Source organism: Panthera tigris, chromosome B1 (assembly GCF_018350195.1).
Source record: "Panthera tigris isolate Pti1 chromosome B1, P.tigris_Pti1_mat1.1, whole genome shotgun sequence".
Lineage (NCBI taxonomy): Eukaryota > Metazoa > Chordata > Mammalia > Carnivora > Felidae > Panthera > Panthera tigris.
Window position 1 is genome coordinate 101,887,350 of NC_056663.1, and position 22,345 is coordinate 101,909,694.

Genomic DNA, 22,345 nt, shown 5'->3' on the forward strand with positions numbered 1-22,345 from the left:
GATCTTAAGCCTGTCTAATGAATTTATTTTTTACCCTGGGACTTGCTCACAAACTATAACAATATCTAATATCTTAATATTTACAATATGACAAACACATGAAGATGAGTGGTACAAAAAACCATCTCTCACCACCAGTTCCAAAATCCAGAAAGCTTTGAAAACTAAAGCTTGTTTCATAAATCATTTGGTAGCAAATTTGACACGATCTGAATTAATAATTTAATGACAAACCTTACTTAAACTGGCATGGGGTTATTTATAGTCATTTTTATTCCACTTAATGTGAATATTTATCCACATATTTTGTTGCAGAAACACTATTCTGTTTTGTTATCAGATGTTGCCACTTATTCCCCTTGGATATTATGCCATATATGGTATATTCCTTTTATTATCTTTCTAAAATATAAAAAATTCTGAAACATGTCTTGGATAAATCCCAAGAATGTTCAATATATTGATGGAATATTTTATTTCAAATACAGCTGTTAAAAACAGAATCTGTCTACACTATCTCAAAATGGCCAGCTTGGTGGGAAAAATAAACCACTTGTGATGTTATATATACCAAAAGCAATTCAGAACTGGCCAGCAGTTAATTATCTGAATTCAGTAGCTTTTAACCAGTTGTTAAGAGGATTATTAGCCAAATGATTTATGTTTTGAAACTTGCCTTAAAGTACCCCCAAATAAGGGCACCTGGATGGGCTCAGGGGTTAAGCATCTGACTCTTGATTTTGGCTCAGGTCACAATCTCACAGTTCATGAGTTAGAGCCCCACTTCAGGCTCTGCACTGACAGCATGGAGCATGTTTGGGATTCTGTCTCTCCCTCTCTCTGCCCCTCCTCTGCTTGCTTGATGGCTATCTCTCTCTCAAAATAAACTTTAAAAAGAAAATCCCCCAAATAAATATTGTTTATAGTATCAATCCCTTTAGCCTTGTATATTAAATAATGCAATTATGCGTGCTTAGAGAATTTCAAGTAATAACTTACTTTCATTAAGTACTGTGTTAGAAATTAGTACTAATCAATGATAGGAAATTAACATTTTTCTTTATAGGCATGATCACCGATCTTTTCATAGATAAGTTCAAGTTCAAAGGCACCAATGTAAAAACCAAAGTACCTCTTTTACTGGAGATTCTGGACAGTTATGATCAAAATGCATTGATTGCTTTCTTTGAGGCTGCATGAAATATATAAACAAGGTAAAGTTCCAGAGTTGTCTTTTTAAATAAAGTATGTTAAAACAGAAATACAGGACATGCTAACTGTACACACTTTTATTTCAAATGCTTTTTAATATCATCTAAAAATATTTAAGATGTGACTTCTTTTAGTAGTGCTTCTAATTTTGAGAAATGGAGCTTTTTAAAAATAAAGGAATTTTTATTTTAAAACAAGTGGAATGATTATAAGGGACGTTAATGAATTTTTTGCAAGTGGATATTTTAACTTTTAAATTGAGAAATATTTGGAAAATAAAAATCTATTCAAATATATAACAAGCTACACATATGTATAAATTGCTTTAAAGTTTTCAAAATGTCTTTACATACATTACTTCATCTGATCTTCACAATACATATTATTTTGTCAAGTCTATAAGAAAACCAATTCTCTGTGAGGTTAAGTGATAAAGAGGACATGCTGTTATTTGTAAAACTGGGACCAGATTTCAAGTTCTGTTGCCTGGCTTGTGTCCTGGTTACTGTATACGTTGTTAACTAGTGGAAGTAACTTACCAATTATTTTTTCTAGGAGTTGAGATTGATTTGCAACTGATTTCACTTTTGCTAGGTAATGTTTTTATGACCCATGCTCAGTTTGTGAAATGCTTGAGTTGCCCCAGTGCTATAAATAGTGGCCAGGGAAATGAGCAGAGCTTGCACAGATTGAAGGGATCTTAATTTGATGTCCTGTAACCAGTAGAGCTGTACAAATGTCCTATATGTGAATAGTGCAGAAATAGTGATGGCTTCTTAGATTTTCCTGTACTAGGATCCACTGATTACCTTTTTATCATATATGGAGGGAAATATGACTTTAAGGTTACAGAATACAGAAGTTTTATTCATTAATCTTAATTTACATTTTGTCATGTTCAGGGAAATATTGTATTTAAAGGTTGTTTTAAAATGGCATAAAGATTATAATGGAAATAAGCTATTCTTTATGTTTTCAAGAAGGGCACATTCATGAATTTGTCAGAAAACAGTAATGCTTCTTAATCATATACCATTATATTTATTATATGCAAGCCTTGTATATTAAATTTGAAAATTTGTTAAAGTCACATATCACTGAGAGTTTTCTTTTAATAAGGTCATATTTTTATTATATTTAACCTTCATTTCTAAATGGAACAAATAATTATATCTAGGTCACTAGAATTTCACTGGTGCTTTTTGTTGGCTGCCACAGCTTGGCAAAATATTCATCAAAATCAGTGACTGTCTAGTTGAATTTCTTGTAGTACATTACTATTTTTTTATATATATGTTATATATATGATGTATCATATATATGTATCATGATGTATCATATGTATATATGATGCGTATCATATATATATGTATTTATTATATAGATATCAACAGTAGTTCAAAGTGGCACCTTACTTAATTGCATCTTCATTAGATAAATTAAAAAGCATGACTGAAGAAACACCTAAATGGTAAGATATTATAGTCTACCACTTGAATGTCAGTTATTACGTTAGCAGCGGGTAAATGATTTATGCTCATTATATAATCATGAGAGCCGTATGACATGTAGACATTACTCCCAATTAATAGATAAGAAAACTGAGGATCAGAGACATTAAATAACTGGTCCACGACTACCAGGCCAGTAAGTGGCTGGGTCAGATTTTAGACCTTGGGAAACCAGGCAGGCTAACTGAAGGTTCCACAGCTAACGACTGGGGTGGCTCACTAATAACTGCTTAAGTTTAACTCAGTTTATCCAAGAGGCAGCCCTAGCCCAGAGCCCAGGGATCACCTAGTGGCCCAGTTTAAAGTCACCAGAAACTCGGGACCCGCCTCTTCGCTCGGCGCAGGCGTTTTCCCTCCCGCCGCCGTTCGGCGTTTCTCCCCCTCTGCTCCGTGGCCTTCGCGGCCGCCTTCATTCGCCTGCGACTGTGTCGCCTAGAGTGACGTCACGGGCGTCGGCCCTTTCCATTGGCTCATTTCAATAGTCGCGGGATACTTGAACTGCATGAACAGCCGCCGCTCCGGCGGGCTGCTCGCGACATCTCGGGGGCGTCTTTAGCCCTCCACGCCCGGCAGTTCCTGCCTACGCCTTTCTCAACTTACTTGGAACTCCGTGATCTCAAGCGGGCAGGCTGGCCCGGGCTGCGGCGGATTGCTACGGCGGGAGCGTTTCTTGTTGGGGTCGGCGGGACGGAGTACACGCCGCTAGGCGCCCCAGGCTGATTCCGCCGCGACCCCGGGAGCAGTGATGTTGGGCAGCTCCGCGCCGGGGCCTGCGTCCCGCGAGGCGGGCTCGGCGCTGCTAACATTGCAGCATACGGAGCTCCAAGAGGACCAGGAGAACATCAACCCTGAGAAGGTGGCGCCCGCCCAGCAGCCCCGCACTCGTGCCGGGCTGGCCGTACTCAAGGCTGGGAATCCGCGCGTTCCAGCACCGCAGCAGAGGCCCAAGACACGACGGGTAAAGAGATGAGCGGTATCGGCAGGAGGGTGGGCCGAGCGGGAGTTTTGCACGAGGTTTAGCAGGCCGAGGAGCGTGGCAAGAAAGCATCTTCCGAGCTTTTTAAAGGGAGTCCTGGGTCTTGAGTCACCTTGATCCCTAGTTTTCTGGCGTGTGGGATGCCACTTAATAGCTTCTCCCCCATTGCTCTCTTCGCCAGCTGTGTTATGTTGCCTGTCTGCTGTTTATTGGGGATGTTTTTCTATAGATAATGGGAGTCAAACCAAACCCTAATCAAGTCCTACGTGTGTCCGCGCTTTTCTCGCCGCTTTAAACCCCAGGCCCTGCCCTAGTATCTGGACCTCCTTCCCCTCTCCATATGGTTAAGATTACCTCAACTTTAAGAAAGGGTATAAAAAATACTTTGCTTTTAGTAAATTCCGCCATTTTGCCGGATTTGCTCGGTTGCTCCACCCTTGGGCGAAAGTAGTGAACCGACACCTCTTTGCCGGCTCTCCTAAACTTGTCATTTCTCAGCCTGCCCCTCCACCCATCTTATGGCCTTGATTAGTTTTGTATCTTCCACTTAGTGTGACTCTTTTTATAACTTATGTAGGAATGCCTGTAACGAATTTAAACATCCCTTTCTTCAGCCACTCAAACTTTACGCATGGACTTTGCCCCAGTTTAATTTCCTGAGTATTTGGGAGTAAAAAGCAGACACTGAGACCCATAAGGGGAAGAAACCAAAACTCCATTCAACAGGCTCAAAGCCAAATATTTATTTCTTTTTAGGTTGCACCTCTTAAGGATCTTCCTATAAATGATGAGCATGTCACTGTTCCTCCCTGGAAAGCAAACAGTAAACAGCCTGCATTTACCATTCATGTGGATGAAGCAGAAGAAGAGACTCAAAAGAGGCCAGCTGAATCTAAAAAAACAGAACATGAAAATGTCCTGGCTTTTAATTCAGCCATTACTTTATCTGGACCAAGAAAACCACTGGTACCTCTGGATTATCCAATGGATGGTAGTTTTGGTAAGTTTTAAAGAACATCTGTATCAAATCAATGTAATCGTAATTATTAAATACACTGGGGGAGCCTGGTGGCTCACTGGATTGAACTTTTGACCCTTGATTTCGGCTCAGGCCATGATCCCAGGGTTGTGGGATCAAGTCCCACACCGGGCTCCCTGCTGAGCACGGAGCCTGCTTGAGATCCTTTCTGCCCCTCTCCCCAGCTCACTCCCACACTCTAAAATAAAAAATAATAATAATAATCTCTTTCTTTAAAAAATAGGCTTCATTAATGCTATTTTGTACTTTAAGACATTTTCTTACTTGATCCTTAGCACATTTATGAACGAATAGATTTCAGTTGTATTCATAAGACTCACTTTGTACATACCACTCAGAGTATTTGAAAAGGATGCAGCTTTCAATATTGTGATATCTAACATCTCTTACAGCTTTAAGGTAACATTTATTTTTGAGAGAGAGAGAGACAGCGTGAGCAGGGAAGGGGCAGAGAGGGGGAGACTCCGAAGCAGCCTCAGGCTCTGAGCTGTCAGCACAGAGCCTGATGCAGGGCTTGAACGAATGGTGATATCGTAACCTGAACTGAAGTCGGATGCTTAACTAACTGACCCACCCAGGCACCCGTCTGTTATAGCTTTAAAATTTTGTTTCTGTAAATCCAGTCTGATACCAGAGAGGGACATTATTCTACTGTAAGTCAAGCATTGAACCATGGCTTTGCACTTAACCACATAAAAATAAAAGTAGCTGCTATAAAGACAGCTCTGCCAACAGTTTATGCAACTTCTTTACCATAGGTCTGCTGAGTCACTGGGCAACTCATTAAGTTTAGTCTCTAGTTCTACTGTGAGAAGTGGTCTAGAAATCGCAGGAAAATCTTTTGGAAATAAAGTAAAGTTTGTATTTTTATTTAAAGTTTGCCACAAATTTTAACCTCAAAGCGAACCCTGAAGTGAAAAGAATAATTAATGATATTCTTTGCCTTAAAAGATAATTTAAAGTTACAGACATGAATCACTTGTTGATTATAGTGTTAATTTGTTTGAACTGCTTGTAACAAACCTCATTTTCTCATTCATACACTCATAGAAGCACTGCTTCTTAGTTAGTGCCTAGATTGTACTTTGAATATGTCAGACTTTGGGGTCTGCAAACTCTCAGGATAAATACTACATACTATCTCCAGACTGTTTTGGATTTTAACTCAGTCCTAACAGAATCACTGTGCCATCTGCTCTTATTTCTCATGGAATATGAATATTAACATAGTACTTGATCTTCAAACTCATTTTCCTTTTAGTGGCCTATTAGTATTTTTTCTTATTGATTAAAACCAAGTGGAGAGGGGGTACTAAAACCACAGTGAACTATTCTTTGTACTTTTTCATGAACAGCCCTTTTTAGTTGGATGAAATAAATGCTTTCATATGGGACTCCTTACAAGGGCAGTTTTGGCTATTAATTAGAAAATTAAACAATGAACTTAATCATAACTTCTGTATTCTCCCAGAGTCACCACATACTATGGACATATCAATTGTATTAGACGATGAAAAGCCAATGAGTGTCAATGAAGTCCCAGACTACCATGAGGACATTCACACATACCTTAGGGAAATGGAGGTAACAGCTCTCTGAATCCAATTTTTATACGGTTTTACTCATTGTGGCAAAATGAAACTGAGAGGATGTTTTTAAGTTCCTTAACTGGTGGTGAATTAGTCTAATGTTATACTGATGTTTCTGGTATGTGGCATCTTTGTTAATGGTAGAATAATCTAATTGTAATTTTAATATTATACTAAGTAACTGTCTCAACAGGTTAAATGTAAGCCTAAAGTGGGTTACATGAAGAAACAGCCAGACATCACTAACAGTATGAGGGCTATCCTTGTGGACTGGTTAGTTGAAGTAGGAGAAGAATATAAACTACAGAATGAGACCCTGCATTTGGCTGTGAACTACATTGATAGGTTCCTTTCATCGATGTCTGTGTTGAGAGGAAAACTTCAGCTTGTGGGCACTGCTGCTATGCTGTTAGCCTCGTAAGTCCAACTTGGTTTGTTGGATTAAGTGATTGGTACCTTTCTGTGTAAGGAAGAGGTTGTGATTTTTAACACTGACATTTTAATATACACAAGGCAGAGTTGGAAGCTACTTTGGGGGTAGCAGCATGAAACAGTGTGGAAACTAGTTTAGGATATTAATTTTCCCAGATCTAGATTCCAGGGTACCTTAAAGATGGAGACTGGCTACTTTTTTTTTTTTTTTTTTTTTAATGTTTATTTATTTTGAGAGAGAGAGAGAGCACGAGCAGGGGAGGAGCAGAGAGAGAGGGAGACACAGAATCCGAAACAGGCTCCAGGCTCTGAGCTGTCAGCACAGAGCCCGATGCGGGGCTCGAACTCATGGACCGTGAGATCATGACCTGAGCTGAAGTCGGATGCTTAACCGACCAAGCCACCCAGGCGCCCCGACTGGCTACTTTTTAATACACTTGGACTAGATTACCAAATTTAAAAAAGTGTGGTTCCTTCCATCAAAAAGTGCTTTCTGGCATAAAATCATATCTTCTTAAGACATGGAAATTAGATTTAAAAACTAAAAATGTTTATTTTTCTAAGAATTTCCTAAATTTTCATTTACTTGAACTCTGGCATTGTTACCATCTTGGGAACTCTTAGGCCTCTTATTTGACTGCATTGGGACAGATGTCCCACGAGTCCTGTATTGATTTGGGTCTTTCAGTTAGCATCTATCTAGTCTCTGCTGGTAATGGTCAAAATCAGTGGAAACAGGCAACTGGTGGAGTGTAGGTTTGGGACTCATTCCATGTATTCTGCTAAAGCGATTTCAGAATTAGATAAACAGCTTGCTTCTCTTTTGGAAAGACTGATTACTTAAAACTTTTTTCATTGTAGAAAGTTTGAAGAAATATACCCCCCAGAAGTAGCAGAGTTTGTGTACATTACAGATGATACCTATACCAAGAAACAAGTCCTGAGAATGGAGCATCTAGTTTTGAAAGTGCTTGCTTTTGACCTAGCTGCACCAACAGTAAATCAATTTCTTACCCAATACTTTCTGCATCAGCAGTCTGCCAACTGCAAAGTTGAAAGTTTAGCAATGGTAAGTTCTTTTCATTTTGTTGAATGAAGATTCTTAGGTCACACAGTTTAATTACATAGCTTTGGTCAAGGGATTTAGTATTTAGGGGACAAGTTAATGCTATAGTATAAAGAGAACCTACCATTGGTGAAAGGTAACATGAATTCGAAAGTAACTAGGAGTAGTGGAATGAGGATTGAGTCTTGGGAAATGGTAGCCAGAAGAGTTTTAAAAATTATTAAAAGAGGAAAAAATACAGGATGAAGATGGAGCAAAACACTAAGATAATGGATAAGGGCTGTGACAATTTTTTTTTCCTATGGTTGCCATAGAGCCAGTCTTAAAAACAGGAAAATATTAGGACAGAAGGCAAGGATTTGAGGTTTGAATTCTAGAGCTCTTGTGATCATAAAGTATATTTACATTTTCATTGCAGTTTTTGGGAGAATTAAGTTTGATAGATGCTGACCCATACCTAAAGTATTTGCCATCAGTTATTGCTGCAGCAGCGTTTCATTTAGCACTCTACACAGTCACAGGACAAAGCTGGGTATGTATTTCGATGTCTTCACACTTCTGCCTTGCAACTTAAATAGTTGTGTCAGTTAAGTCAGATAATTGTCCTATACAAGAGATGGTAGTCTAGAGGTACTAACCTGGAAAAACTTCAAAAAATCTGCACTGTTTAAAGTGTCTTACCTATTTAGTAATGTATGTTTGTTAGGTAGAAAGCTTAGTTATTACTTGGATTTGAAAGGTGTGCTTAAAGGATCAGGCCATAAGACCTGCTGCTGGCAGGGAAAGTAGTAAAAATTGACCAAAGTCAGCATAAAAGATGGAATAATGACTTGAGAAAACTAGATTTCTTAGCTGGAGGTGTTGGCCCTGAAATTTAACGAAACTCCAGCTTAATGCCAACTACTAACTCATTATGTTTGGTGTCTGTTCCTAAAAACAAAACTCAGTGCTTCTCTACCCACTTCTCTGCAGCCTGAATCTTTAGTTCAAAAGACTGGATATACCTTGGAAAGTCTTAAGCCTTGCCTCATGGACCTTCACCAGACCTACCTCAGAGCACCACAGCACGCACAACAGTCAATAAGGGAAAAGTATAAAAGTTCAAAGTAAGAATTAACATGATACTAAAGAAGCTTGCTTTTCCAGGCTATTGCATGATTCTGGGACACCTGACATTTTAACTTTATCAAAGGATTCACAAAACAGACACAGCCTCCCTAAGAAACTGTTCTCTTAGCAGGCCAGGTGTTCTGAGTATGCTGTAGTTACCCTTTCTGTCCTGCATTTGAGGGAAAAGAGGGGAGAGGAACGGGTATGCGTGCATGTTTTGTGGACCAGACAATGATTGTATAACCATTAACTCAGTCAGCATACAAACAGGATTTTTGAGTTCCTAGTATATGTATCATTCCATGAGCCCCTTTACCCAATGAATATTTACAGTTTTTTTTTTTTTTTTCCCTATTTCCAGGTATCATGGTGTTTCTCTCCTCAACCCACCAGAGACACTAAATGTGTAACAGTGAAAGACTGCCTTTGCTTTCTAAGATGTAAATCACTCCAAGTATATGGTGTACAGTTTTTTCTAAGGTTTTAATCTTTACAATCATTTCTGAATACAGAAGTTAGGGTCAAGTACAAATTATGGTATCTATTACTTTTTAAATGGTTTTAATTTGTATATCTTTTGTACATGTAACTATCTGAGATATTTGGCTAATTTTAAGTGGTTTAAAGTATTAATGATGCCAGCTGTCAGCACAATAAGAATAAGAATAAATGGATTTAGAAAATTTGGTTTTGTAAGTCAAATTTGATTTGACTACGGTATCACTCAGAAAAATTAATTTCATTTACTATAGAAGGGGACTGGGAAGGCTTCTCTTGTGTAGGAAAATGGATAAAAGTTTGAGCATCCATTTTCCTAAGCCACTGGATCAATTTGGTGACTTGCGCATAATCCAAGCATATCTGGAATAAATCTGTGCTTATTTATCTGTTGTGATGATCCTGAGAATCTTTCAGCTCTTTGTACACACTATGAAAATGCTTTTTCATTCCTCATCAACTTTTACACTTTACTGAAGTGACAGTTATTTAAAACCTGTTAAGTTGTCCAAAAGGTTTATTTTAAAGCATAATGTAAAAAACTATTATGGAATTGACTAGATTTTATAATGGATTTGTGAAGAGAAAAATACCCAAAGTTATTAGCACTGAATAAATATCCTTTTAATAGTTATATACACAAATATACAACTATGTGAGCTTCAATTAGCAGCTCTCTTCTTTTTTCTCTTTTTCACTGGCTTTTTACTTGGTGCTTTTTCTTGTTTTGCACTGATGGTTTGTGTTCTGTGAATAAAATAAATTAACAGTTTACTAACAGTATTAGCACTACAAGCTGATACCATGGGTGGTTTGCCACACTCATAATATTTTGCTCGTTAATTTTGGATTACCAAAATAGGAGGCCTTATTTCTTCCAGTAGAATATAGAACACTTGCCAACTATGAGAATAAAATGCAGTATTACTTTAAAAGTAATCCAGTTTTATAGAATTAGGTCCTAATGTTTTTAAATCTCAGTTTGAAGAAACCACAGAAAGAACAGCTGGATTTCAAATTAAAAAGGGGGTGTCTGTTTATAGTAGGATAAGATGAGAATAAAACCAGAAAAGTCTTGAGTATGTGTATACACTTGAAATAAATCAGAAACTTGTTACCTTATTTTCTTTGGATTCTTGTCTGGTTCTAAAATGATCATTTCTTCCTCTTCACTGTCTGAGAGTACTATGGGGGCATCTTAAGAAAATGTTAAGGAAACAATATAAATAATCTCTTGGAAATTTTCCACATGGGTTTAGGTCAGCAGTTCTAACATTCTATTTCTGTACAAATATCCCAAACTACTCTGAGTGGAGGCTTACAGAACTACTTGGTTCTTTTCCTTAAGTAATTCCTTGGAGCTCTGAAAAATAACATTACTTTATTTCCTAAAAATTCTGTAATTACGGGACAATTATATGTGTTCAATATAATTACATTTCATACATGTCATAATAGGAGAAAAAAAATCTATATAACTTTCTATTAGAAACAACACTGGAAGGAAAATACCTAGAAGCAGAATTATTGGGTCAAAAGGCATACACATTCTAAAAGATATTTTGCCAAATTCTGCAAAAATACTGTTCCAATTTATACCCCGAGAAATAAGTATATGAAGAATCCATCTTCCTATTCACACTTGCCAATGGTGACATTTTTAATATTGCCTAATACAGTAGTCAGAAAACATCCCCTTTTGCCTTGAATTTATTTCCTTTGTTACTACTAGGGTTGCCTATGAAATATGTTACTGGCCATTTGTATTCTTTATCTTTGACCAGTTTTTCTCCTAAGCCTTAGTTAATGAACGATATACATAAAATGTGAATTAACCCTTTTCCCAGTTGGCATATCAAGTCTTTGAGTTTTCAGTTAGTTTCTCCTTGTCTTCCACAAGGAGAAAGGCTTTACCTGCTTTATCCTCCCAATTATCTTAGGTCCACTTTGATTATTCAGTTGAAAATACTATTCTTCAAAGCAGCAACTGAGTGTTTAGCATTAACCTTATTAATCTTAGAAAAATATTTCACAAATATATAAAGAGGCATATGCAAGGATGCCTACTGCTACTGGAGCACTGTAACAGAAAGTGGTAACAAGGGAATGATTAGGCCAACCTAGTTATTGTCAAACCTACAATTCTATGCAGCATTTAAAAGCGTGGCTGATCTATATGCAATGACATGAAATTCTAACGATTCATTCACAGTCCCTGCATTCAAGCAGCTTATCTTGGTGTAAAAATACAGTAAATAAATACCTAAGGGTCCCAATCAATGGGGATTTTTTTTTCCTTATAAAAACCCTAGCAGGCTCTTAGCAATGTTTATAGGCAATAATTTCATTCCTTGACAGTAGGCAGCTATGCATATTATATACATAAACAGTATCCCCTTCACTATTTTTTTCAGCCAGATTTAGTAAATGCACCCTTTAGTTCTCTGCCAGCCTACTTCCTACATCCAAACTTGTATGATTTGTTTTTACTACATTAAGAAAAAAAAATTTTGCGATTATTATGGGCCAAGCAAGAAACTGGCTTTCCTAACAGTAAAAATAACCACAGGTTAAAAACAATTTTCTTCAGTTCTACAGTATTCCAGGTAATTCTAGAGTTTTGTATGTTCTAATACCACTCTGATACAATAGCCATATACGGCTATTTAATTTTAACTAAAATTAAAATTTAAAATTCTTGTGTCACAAACCACAGTTCAAATGCTCAGTATCTGCATGTGGCTAGTGGCTATTATATTTATTGAACAGTGTACATATAGAACATTCCTAACATTAAAGAAAGTTCTATTTGGAAAGTACTACTCTAAAAGATGTTACGATATGGGCTTTTTATGTTTGAGTCTAGAAACTACAAAGGAAAAACAGCATGTAGTAATGAAATCTTTAAGAAAAGCCTCCCTTTAAAATTGGCTCAGATATACATACAAAAGAAAAAAATTATTAAAAATGCCACTACATACCAAAATACCACTACTCCACAAAGATAAGCACATTGTTTTAGGAAAGAACTGGAGTAATATAGTTTAGCATCAACAGCTTAACTGAAATTTAAATCACAAAATATTTAGCCCCTTTAAAAAAAGAACTGCCAATACAAAAATAAGATCCCTACAATAGGAAGATTCACATGTATTACATAAAAGCCGTAAATAAAGTGTTACCTACCTTGACTTCCAATATTGGAGACTTCTCTAGTGTCCATTTTTATACTATCAAGAATGATAGCTTCATCACTGCCACCACCATCCTCTTCCTTCTCAGAGTCTTCAAGGTCACCCCAGGAGTTTTCTATTCCCTCTCCAATTTGGGCAGTTCCAGGAGTCCAAAGCACAGGTTTAGAAACACGTAACAAGTTAAGAAAACTTTACTGCTACTTGATGCAGTGTTAAAAAAGATGAGAATGAAGGTTTCAAGACTGAAGTGTTCCTCAAGTTTGTTTGTAAAAATTTTACTAATAGTTACGCTACGGGATGGCTGACCAATAAAGAAAAAAACATGTAACTCACATAAGATTTTATGGAAACAATGGTGAGAAACAACAAGACATACTGGCTTTTAACAGTTGTAGTAATAAATTTGGCAATTGGATGAATAAATAATTTCCAAGAACAATGTTTATAGTATATAAAATGCTTGACCATGCCATTGAGATTAAAGAACAATTTTCCAGGTGCACCTGGGTGACTCAGTTAAGTGTCCGACTCTTCGGCTCAGGTCATGATCTTGGCTCAGGTCATAATCTTGGTTCATGAGTTCAAGCCCCATATAGGGATCTGTGCTGACAGTGTGGAGCCTGCTTGGGATTCTCTCTCTCGCTCCTCATCTGCTTCCTCTGTCTCTCAAAATAAATGAAAAACATTTTCCAAAGGAAAATAAAATGGTGCGAATTTGTTAAGATAGATTATTTCTTGTTTTTGTAGGATAGCTAAAGAGGTGGATGTTACACCAAGGACTTAATATAACTAATCACTATCTTGTATCTTAAATGCTTTCTCTAACAAAGCAGTGTTTCAGAAAACAAACTTCAGTATGCACACCTTCCCATATACCTAATGACGCCAAAAATGACATGAATTCTGTTCCTGAAAAAACCACCCAATAAAGATACACTTCTGAAGGAGGTTCAGCTTCCGCAATAATTTCTTCTGCTTTCTCTTCCACATCAGAGGTATCAATAGGGGCCTTTTCCATTTTAAATGCTGTGATTCTTTGGCTTGCTATAGACTCGGCAAAGCCAAACTTGCCACCTTCTTTCCTGTGTGGGTGTTTTTTGTTTTGTTTTTTTTGTATTTGGGGGTGAAGAGAAGTGAAAAGGGGGGAATGAGAGAGGGAAGAGAAAACAGGAAGGGAAAAGTCAACCATTTTATCCTTTTGATGGAGGAGAAAAATTAGAAAAAAGCTATTTGACTAAACCTCACCAATTTATTATGCTTATCAATAGAAATAAAAAAGTTACTATAATTACCATTTACTGAACCATGTGCCAGGCAAATGCTAAGTGCTTAAAAGTATATTGTTATCGAATCTTCAAACCAGTTCTACCAATAGGTATTAACCAAATAGGTATTACCTCTCATATTATAGAATACTGAAGTGATAAGTTATAGATCTTGCTTAATGTCACACAGTAGGAAACAGAGATGGTAACCAACCCCAGTTTGTGTTCCTTCTGTTAATTTGGGCTACTAGATTCTTTTTTCTGAAAAAAGTGTTCATTTTTTTATAGAAAAATATTCTGTGGCTTCTCAATACAGATTATGTTTAAATTAGAATACAATATAACAGTTCCATCAACTTTCAAAAAATATTAAGTAGTATGTATATTCAAATTAGATTAACAAATAATGGACGATGGAGTGTGAAAATTACATGGTTACCCTTGTGCAAGAAAAGTCATTAATGGAAAAATCTATTAAAAATAATAGATTAGAACGTTTAGTTCTAAAAAAATTAAACTTACCTAACTTTCTGGTCATTCTCCAAAGCCTTCTGTATTAGCTCTGTAATTTCCAATACTTTCACACCAGCTATTTTACTACATCTCAATACCTATTTATAAAAGTGAATTCTGTTATTTAAAGACACCAAACTACATAGCTTTCTCTAACAAAACTATGCATATGAGAACAGTTTTTCTACCTTTATAAGCCTGACCTTTTCAAATATGAAAATACAATGTAAACACAAATTAATGCAAAATGTGAGCATTGTTTTAAAATATCTGAAGGATTATCATATTAAGAAAACAGACCAAAAACTTCCCTGACAGTGTAAAAGATACCACTGAAAAGGCCACAGTCATATATTATATACTCAGGGATGCACTAACTACCTTGCTGTGTGAGTGAGTGATCCACAAAGCACTAGTTCAAGTCATGGCTACAGTGTCCCCAGGGAAACTTCTATAAAGCAGAGATTCCAAGACCTCAGGGACCTAATGGATTAGAATCTCTGGAAATAGGGATCTGGTAATGGTCTTAGAATGGTAATAGAAACTAACATTTACAGCATACTTAAGAAATGTTACACAGTGCAATATATCTATGTGTACTTACTACATTCTTTTTTAACAAGGTGTCAATATTCCCTATTTTACAGATAACGGAGCCAAGGCACAAAGATATTAAATCATTTGTAAAAGATCAGTTAGTATAAGGCATAACTGGAATTCCAACTAAAGCAGCCTCTGCCCCACCTGTGCTATATGCTATATGTTGATCTATCTTCTAAAAGCCTCCATGTGAATCTGATATGTAGCTGTATTTGAGAACTACTGCTTATTGTACCCAACTTCTGAGAGTAAAACTATCTTTTTTACCTAATTTCTACTTTTTGGACACTTTTTTTTTGAATAGGGATATGAATCTCTTTCCTCACTGGAAGGAAAAAAGTGTTCCTCTGCATAGAAGGGCTAGACTCTGGACGGCCATAAATGGAGCAGGAAGGAAGAAAGGAGGATCCCTTGCAGCTACCAAAGGAACATAATGATAATATTGAAACCAGATTCTAACATACCCTAGAATCAAACATTGAAAACATCCTTGATGGATTTTAGTTAAACAAGAAAAAGCTTCTAAAAAAAAGAGAACTGTTCTTTTTTTTTTTTTTTTTTAATTTTTAAGTCTATTTATTTTGAGAGAGAGAAAGAGATGGAGAGTGGGGGAGGGACAAAGAGAGAGAGGAAGAGAGAATCCAAGCAGGCTCATGAACCACAAGACCATGACCTGAGCCGAAATCAAGAGTCGGATGCTTAACCGACTGAGCCACCCAGGTGCCCCAAGACCTATTAAGAAAACATTAATCAAAGCACTAACTTGATCCTTCAGCAGCATTATCCCACCACTGGATTGGATAGTACAAATCTCTCGATGCTTGTTCATGGCAATCACCAGCAAGCCATCCATTACACGTTCTTCTCGTTCATTGGGATCCACCAATAAATATGTACTGAAATGAATGTTAAATAGACCTAAGCAAATCTGAGGCTGAATGCCTGTCAATTTTAAGATAATGAACATTTTTAAAAGATAGCATTAATAAAGTTTAACACAGTGAAGGTCTGAGCCCGTGGATTTGAGTCACTTTAATGAAATGAGATGAGAATTCTACTTTTTAATGGACAAAATGAATGGTAAGTGAGTATCAGTAACTATTAGAGTAAAACCACTTAAGTTCATATTGGTTTTATTTAAATAATATATATTCTAAACCTAATGCTATCACTTTGATGAAATGACTTGTGGCTCATTAATAAAAACTTAGATAACATTAATTTGGTTAATTTTAAAGGCTCCCTGGTATCCTATACTCTGAAGTTTTTCCAGGTTCTGCTAATGTCTCTTTAAAAAAATACTATTTCCTCACTGTATAATGTTGGTCTCTAGTGACATGTGGCTATTGAGCCTTTGAAATGCAGCTAGTCCAAATTGAGATGTACATGAGTGAAAAATACTGGATTTCAAAGACTTAGTAGAGCTAAAAGAATGTAAAACATCTCACGAATAATTTTTAAGATATTATATATTAATATTTTCGATATAAGTAAAATATATATAAAATTTTTATCTGTTTCTTCTTTTTTTTAATGTTTATTTTTGAGAGAAAGACAGACTGAGTGCAAGTGGGGGGGGCGGGCGGCAGGTGGAGAACTGAGAGGGAGACACAAAATCTGAAGCAGGCTCCAAGCTCTGAGTTGACAGCACAGAGCCTGATGCAGGGCTCGAACTCACTAACGGCAAGATCACAACCTGAGCCAAAGTCGGACACTTAACCGACTAAGCTACCCAGGCAACCCTGTTTCCTTTTACTTTTAATGTGGCTACTGGAAAATTTAAAATTAGATACACGGCTCATGTTGTATTTCTACTGGACAGTCTATTTTCCCGCTAATGAAATTCTACACTACAATGAGTAAAAGTTGAAAGCTTTTCTCTATTTTTATTCATAAAATTATTCAAATACCTTACTTATATCTCCCTTTGTTTCTGAAGAGATATAAGGCTCAAGCTTTCATTTAAAGGTACCATTACATGGACCTACAACTCCAGTTTTTCTGTTGTAGGAAGAATTAGCAGTGAGTTGTGAAGAAACTACTAGAGAAATGAAGAAAACTAGATTTTTTTTCCCCCATTTGTGAACCATTCCCCCTATGACTTGCTGCTATAACCACTCCACCTAATATGCTCCTCTAACATGCTCCAAAGTCCTCTGTCTTCCATTAATCCACAGTAATTCTCACCCCATTTTCCCTACTTACAGCCTAGCACACAACTCTCCTAACACCTGTACATCTCTAGCACCACCATCCTGCAGTAAATTTTTAAGTATCCTATGAAAAGTGTTGTCAATTCTATTGAAAAGGCTCTTTGTCAACTAATGCCCTTACAAAGAAGAAAAAAAAAACCTACAAGGTGCTTTAATATTAGAGGAGGTATTTGTTCATTTGTCCATAGCACATTTGAACAGAACAGAAAAGTCCTAGCTGCATTTATAATTTCAGTCCACGATAAGAATGAGACTTACCCTTGCTGGAAGAAAGCAAAACTGACACAAATGGGCATGTGGTGGATGCTCAGCGGTACAGGATCACGCTCTTCAGGTGTGTACTGTTTGGAAACAAGTTTAATAATTAGCCACTAAATGATAAACATATAAAAAATATCTGGCACATCAAATATTAAAATAAAAAATGAAATCCCTTTAATCCTCAGTACTTAAATAACTCTTTTACAATTATGTTTGACTTTGCCACTCGTTCCTTAAAACTTTATGTAAAAACAAAACAAAAAAAACTTATTGAGGTATAAATACCATAAAATCCACTCATTTTAAGTATATATCTACTCACTTTGTAGTAAACTTATAGTTATGTAACATCACCACAGTCCAGTTTTTTAACCTATCCATTACCTCCCAAATCTCCTTGAGCCTGTCTGCAGTCACTTCTCACTCCTACTCCCAGCTCCAAGCTTTCCATTTAGGTGGAATCAAGTAATTTTGTCTTTTACATCAGTTTCCTCTGAAGTTAGCATGTTTCATCCGTCTTGTAGTACGTATCAACAGTCTGGTTCTTTTTACTGAATCGTATTCCACTGTATGGATACTGCATGGACACCGCATTTTGTTTTTTGACTTATCAGTGGATAAACATTTGGATTGTTTCTGATTTGGGGCTATTACGAATAACACTACCATGAACATTCACATGAAAGTCTTTTACTAAAAACGTATTATCATTCCTCCTGAGTAGATTCCTAGGTATGGAATTGCTGGGCTGTACAGGTTGACACTTGTTTTTAAGAAACTGCCAATCTTTTCCAATGTGGCTGTTCCATTCTACTTTACCACCAGCAATAACTCTACAGTACTTTTTAATCTTTCTATTTTACTTTCTTATACCAATTCCCTTATCTCAGGGAACATGTCTCTATTGTTAAGAAACCTTTGTCTCTACTTCTAAATCTTTAAAGAGTCTCCTCTAGTCTAATGCCTAAAAGCAGCACATGAATGACTGCTCAGAAATTTATGCATGTGATATTTACTTTCATAACTTCAAGACTCAAACTATCCACAGTGTACCTTTATCATTCCAGCATGAATTCATAGAAACTGAAGTTGACATATCGAGCAAAAAAGAGAAAGGCAACGGAAATAGTAAAAGTTAACAGTTTTCAAAATGTGGCCCTTACACTGGCAGCATTAGTATCACTTGGGACCTTTGTTAGAAGTACAAATTTGTAGATCCTACCCCTCCCCTTTTCTGAGGGTAGAGCTTAGCATGTTTTAATAAGCCTTCCAGTTGTTTCTGAAGGACTTTTGCCAGAGTAACAAGCACAAGTATCTCAGTGTGCTGAGAATCATGGGTTTTTCACACACATGGTCCCTAAGCCAACTACTTCATCTAATGCTCAATCCCAAGAAAAGTCATCTGGTTTTATTCTAGAAACGAAGATAGGGTGTGCTTTTATTGACACTTTAATACAAGAGATTTAAGAGATTTCAAGGACAATTTCGACCATATATCATTTGGGCCTTATCAATTTTAGGACATCCCTAATTACCATCTATAGTAACAATTCACTAATAAGTTGCCTGCACCTCAAGGATATTCATTCAATGACAGGAATAAGCCTAGCTCAAATCATGGAAGCTTACCAGTGTTACTTCATCTCCTTGGACAGAGACATCAGGTCTTCGGAAGTGACACAAGGCTACAATTGCAGCAATGCTGGCAGCATCAATAATATTCCCATCGTGATTTAATAAATGTAGGTCCACACGTATCTGCCAAACCTGAATGTGAATTTAAAACAAAAATAAATCCTAACTGATCACAACCAGTGGCTATATATAAGGAAAAGTAACATTGTGTGCAAATTTTTCTCTTGCTGTTAAAACATGCAGTTACTCCTATCAATAAAAAAATACTTAAAAAATGTTAAGCCTAGCCAACATCTGACGTACCAATTGTTCACTTTTCTGAGTCATCTGACAACAGTAAAATATATACTCTAAATAAATAGAACCACTATACAATTAAAACTAAGATTTCCCCACCCCCAAGCCTAAATGTTTTTACTGTGTCTCCTAACTTTAAAACCTCAAACTCTTAGGTTTTCTCGACAATATTTTAATGTTGTCAAAAATATTTAATATTTTAATAACAAGTAATCCAAATAGGAAGAATCCTATTCAAAGATAGTCAAAAAGATAGTCAAAATACCCTAATCAAGAATAAAGTTCTAAAATCATTATGCAGCACAATTTATTGAGAGTATTATTTCCAGTGTCCGCCTACCACTGCCCCCCTATGTAACCCTTTATGTCAATAAACCTATACAAAAGGATTTAATCTGTTCTTCAGTTCTTCATTCATGAAAAAGGAACACATTACCTGCTTCTATCAAGTCACTTAAAGAACATAAGAAAATAAATCAGAATATATGAAAAACCACAAGTTCTTTGAATAAGACATTTTAACACACATCCAAGTTGATGCTTTCACCAATGTGTATTGTCCCTTCAGAGAGATGATATGAAGTTCTATGGGTAGCACTCAGGGACATTTGAAGTGAAGTGAATCAGTATAAAACTAAATTAACAGAAGCTGAGAATAAGAGTATAGATACAGGAATCCATGAATCAACAATACTCAACTAAGATTAATAATTTTGGGCATATTCCCCACCTTTTCACCAGCAACAACACAGAGAGATTCAGTGTCTATACACTTCGAATTTCTTAGACATCTTTCCAAGAGTCTATTCAACTTCACCAAGAGATCTGACTGCCTATGAAAACAGGAATGGGATAAAGTCATGAAATATAACACCAGGTATTAAAACAACAGCTTGCTGTTAGGTTCTCATCTGGCTAAAGCAGCTTTAAAAGAAGATTTAAATACCTGCCAGGTTCAAAAGCTGGGGCAGCCATCTGAGAGAGTTCAAGGTTAAAAAAAAGAATACCTTCTGTTGCCCTATTGAGTTTTGGAGAAACAAGTTCACAGGAAACCTGTCCAAGAACTCTGCAAAGATAAAGTACAAATCTGTTAACTAAATATATCTCCTTTCCAATTAACAATAAAACCTAAAACAGATATCAATTAAGTTTAAATCTTACTCTGAGTGATAACATACTCAGTATGTTATTAGAAGTTGAAATTATGTATAAAGTATAATAGAGTATATACAGAAAATAAACACATATTGGCATACCCCCAAAAATAACAAGAAAAAACATCTTATTACTATATATATATATATATATATATATATATATATATATACACTATTTTTTGATCAATGATCTTTACTTCTCTTTTCTAAAACAAATATCTGTTGAACAAGATGGCATGAAAACTTGAGATTTCTTAGTTTCCATATGGCATATCTGGCTAACATCTGACCAATATCCTCACAGCTTCCAAACGAGTATTAAAAACCTAATTCTCGTGTCAGGAAAACGAGAAAAGTAGGACTACAAACTCAGGGCAATTACTGCTGGCTGTATATATGACTTGAAAAGATCAGAAAACCATGTGACACTCATGTGACAAAAAATATGACTGGGTGCCTGGGTGGCTCAGTCGGTTAAGTGTCCGACTTCAGCTCAGGTCATGATCTCACAGTTCCTGAGTTCCAGCCCCGTATAGGGCTTTGTGCTGACAGCTCAGAGCCTGGAGCCTGCTTCTGATTCTCTCCCCCTCTCTCTGCCCCTCCCCCGCTCACATTCTGTCTGTCTCTCAAAATTGAAAAACATTAAAAAAAAATTTTTTTAAATATATGATTAAAAATTTAAATGTAACTATAAAACCCAAAAACTCTTGCATTAAAGAAAATATATTTATCTTGGCAACGAAACAAAGAAGTCTGTTCACACTTCTTAGCTGCTTTGTAAACAACAAACAATAAGGTTCTTTTAAACTTCTCCCTATTGCGCTTTTAAATAATTTGAATCCTTTGTTACCTTGTTTTCCCAAGTTCCACAATACAGCATCCATAATCTGTTCCAAACGTGATCTTGATGTTCCTATAATCATAGGTTTGTCTGCCATCCAGCCGCTGTAAGCACAACATTCGTTCGTTTATTATTTCAACAAATATTTACTGAGCAGCTACTTTATGCCACGGCTAAACATTTGGGAGAAACGTGGGATACTAACCACTCCCCATAGGAGAGTGGAAACTAAGTGCCCCCGGCACTAATAGTCGCTGGGGTAACTCCAGCCTTCAACTGAACTGGAGGGGGCGGGGAGAGCCTTAGGGATTGGGGGAACGCACCGGCGGTTCATTTCAGGGGCTCCCTGGGCCTGTGAAGGCCAGCTCTGCTTGTCTAAGCCGGAAGACTAGGAGCGGCCGGGCGACCAGAGCATCCACGCACCGCGAAGTTCCCCGGGGCCATTTACCTTCTTCTCTTCGATGGCGCGGAGTAGGAAACGGCGCTCGCAGTTTGAAAGTGGCGTCTCCTTCATGCTGTAGGAGCACAAGACACACTAGCACCGGAATCCGCCGGGAAAACTGAACTTGGTCCTCTTCACGCGTCTCGGCTCGCTCGGACGCGCAGGAAATTTACGTCATCAAAGCTCGGCGGCTGAAGGTGGGAAAGCCAAGGCTACCGCCGTCGCTAGTGCGCAAGCTCAAAGCGAGGTTGGCACCTGCGGAGCTGGCTAGGAGAAACAAGTGAGTTTAAGGAGGCGAGTTTCTGAACGGGAAAGTCTATTTCTTTTATCATGAAGTGTAGGGAAGAAAAGGACACGAAAACAACGGTCAAGGATAGAAATTAATATCAGTAGAGGGCTTTCACATTTCACCCTTTCTTCAGTTCTAGCGGGATAGACTGGACGGGTATTATTGTTAGATAATAATATGAGAAATATTAACAGATGAAGAATTA

General features: G+C 36.9%; 3 protein-coding genes and 1 non-coding gene across 6 annotated transcripts in view; 3 read left to right on the forward strand and 1 right to left on the reverse strand.

Annotated features, from left to right (window-relative positions):
• The window catches only part of BBS7 (Bardet-Biedl syndrome 7), a 35,639-nt gene extending 34,370 nt beyond the window's left edge, over nucleotides 1-1,269 (forward strand). Inside the window, exon 19 of the mRNA XM_007087599.3 lies at nucleotides 1,067-1,269. Coding sequence (XP_007087661.2) covers nucleotides 1,067-1,200 — 134 coding nt within the window. The 3' untranslated portion in view covers nucleotides 1,201-1,269. The remainder of the gene's footprint in view (nucleotides 1-1,066) is intronic.
• A 1,327-nt stretch (nucleotides 1,270-2,596) lies between these two features.
• On the forward strand, nucleotides 2,597-10,555 carry CCNA2 (cyclin A2). Its single transcript, XM_007087628.2, has 8 exons — nucleotides 2,597-3,681; nucleotides 4,456-4,699; nucleotides 6,210-6,322; nucleotides 6,521-6,744; nucleotides 7,621-7,828; nucleotides 8,244-8,357; nucleotides 8,798-8,931; nucleotides 9,297-10,555. The coding sequence occupies exons 1-8, from the start codon at nucleotides 3,469-3,471 to the stop codon at nucleotides 9,343-9,345; spliced, it is 1,299 nt and encodes a 432-aa protein (XP_007087690.2). The 5' UTR covers nucleotides 2,597-3,468; the 3' UTR covers nucleotides 9,346-10,555.
• On the reverse strand, nucleotides 4,435-22,003 carry EXOSC9 (exosome component 9). 2 transcript variants are annotated; one of them, XM_042983972.1, is made up of 12 exons: nucleotides 21,858-22,003; nucleotides 21,419-21,513; nucleotides 20,358-20,477; nucleotides 20,142-20,244; nucleotides 19,109-19,246; nucleotides 17,477-17,559; nucleotides 15,769-15,901; nucleotides 14,415-14,503; nucleotides 13,563-13,709; nucleotides 12,620-12,798; nucleotides 10,552-10,630; nucleotides 4,435-4,508 (listed from the first exon to the last, which is right to left on the reverse strand). In XM_042983972.1, exons 1-12 carry the CDS (start codon nucleotides 21,921-21,923, stop codon nucleotides 4,496-4,498), a joined length of 1,245 nt encoding a protein of 414 aa, XP_042839906.1. In that variant the 5' UTR covers nucleotides 21,924-22,003; the 3' UTR covers nucleotides 4,435-4,495. The 2 variants fall into 2 exon arrangements, with proteins under 2 accessions (XP_042839906.1, XP_007087659.1); XM_007087597.2 differs by lacking the exon at nucleotides 4,435-4,508 and adding an exon at nucleotides 10,033-10,180.
• A 60-nt stretch (nucleotides 22,004-22,063) lies between these two features.
• The window catches only part of LOC102970621, a 44,594-nt gene continuing 44,312 nt past the window's right edge, over nucleotides 22,064-22,345 (forward strand). For both annotated transcript variants that reach the window (XR_006216290.1, XR_006216291.1), the window contains exon 1: nucleotides 22,064-22,131. This is a non-coding gene — a transcript (small integral membrane protein 43). The remainder of the gene's footprint in view (nucleotides 22,132-22,345) is intronic.

Coding starts and splice junctions, on each gene's coding strand:
- EXOSC9 (XM_007087597.2), bottom strand. CDS start 21,923: ATGAAGGAGACGCCACTTTCAAACTGCGAGCGCCGTTTCCTACTCCGC. Junction 19,247..20,141: donor GTGTTGTTGCTGGTGAAAAG/GTGGGGAATATG, acceptor ATTCACATTCAG/GTTTGGCAGATACGTGTGGA. Junction 10,631..12,619: donor CTCCAATATTGGAAGTCAAG/GTAGGTAACACT, acceptor CATTTTCTTAAG/ATGCCCCCATAGTACTCTCA.
- CCNA2 (XM_007087628.2), top strand. CDS start 3,469: ATGTTGGGCAGCTCCGCGCCGGGGCCTGCGTCCCGCGAGGCGGGCTCG. Junction 6,745..7,620: donor GCTGCTATGCTGTTAGCCTC/GTAAGTCCAACT, acceptor TTTTCATTGTAG/AAAGTTTGAAGAAATATACC. Junction 8,358..8,797: donor CAGTCACAGGACAAAGCTGG/GTATGTATTTCG, acceptor ACTTCTCTGCAG/CCTGAATCTTTAGTTCAAAA.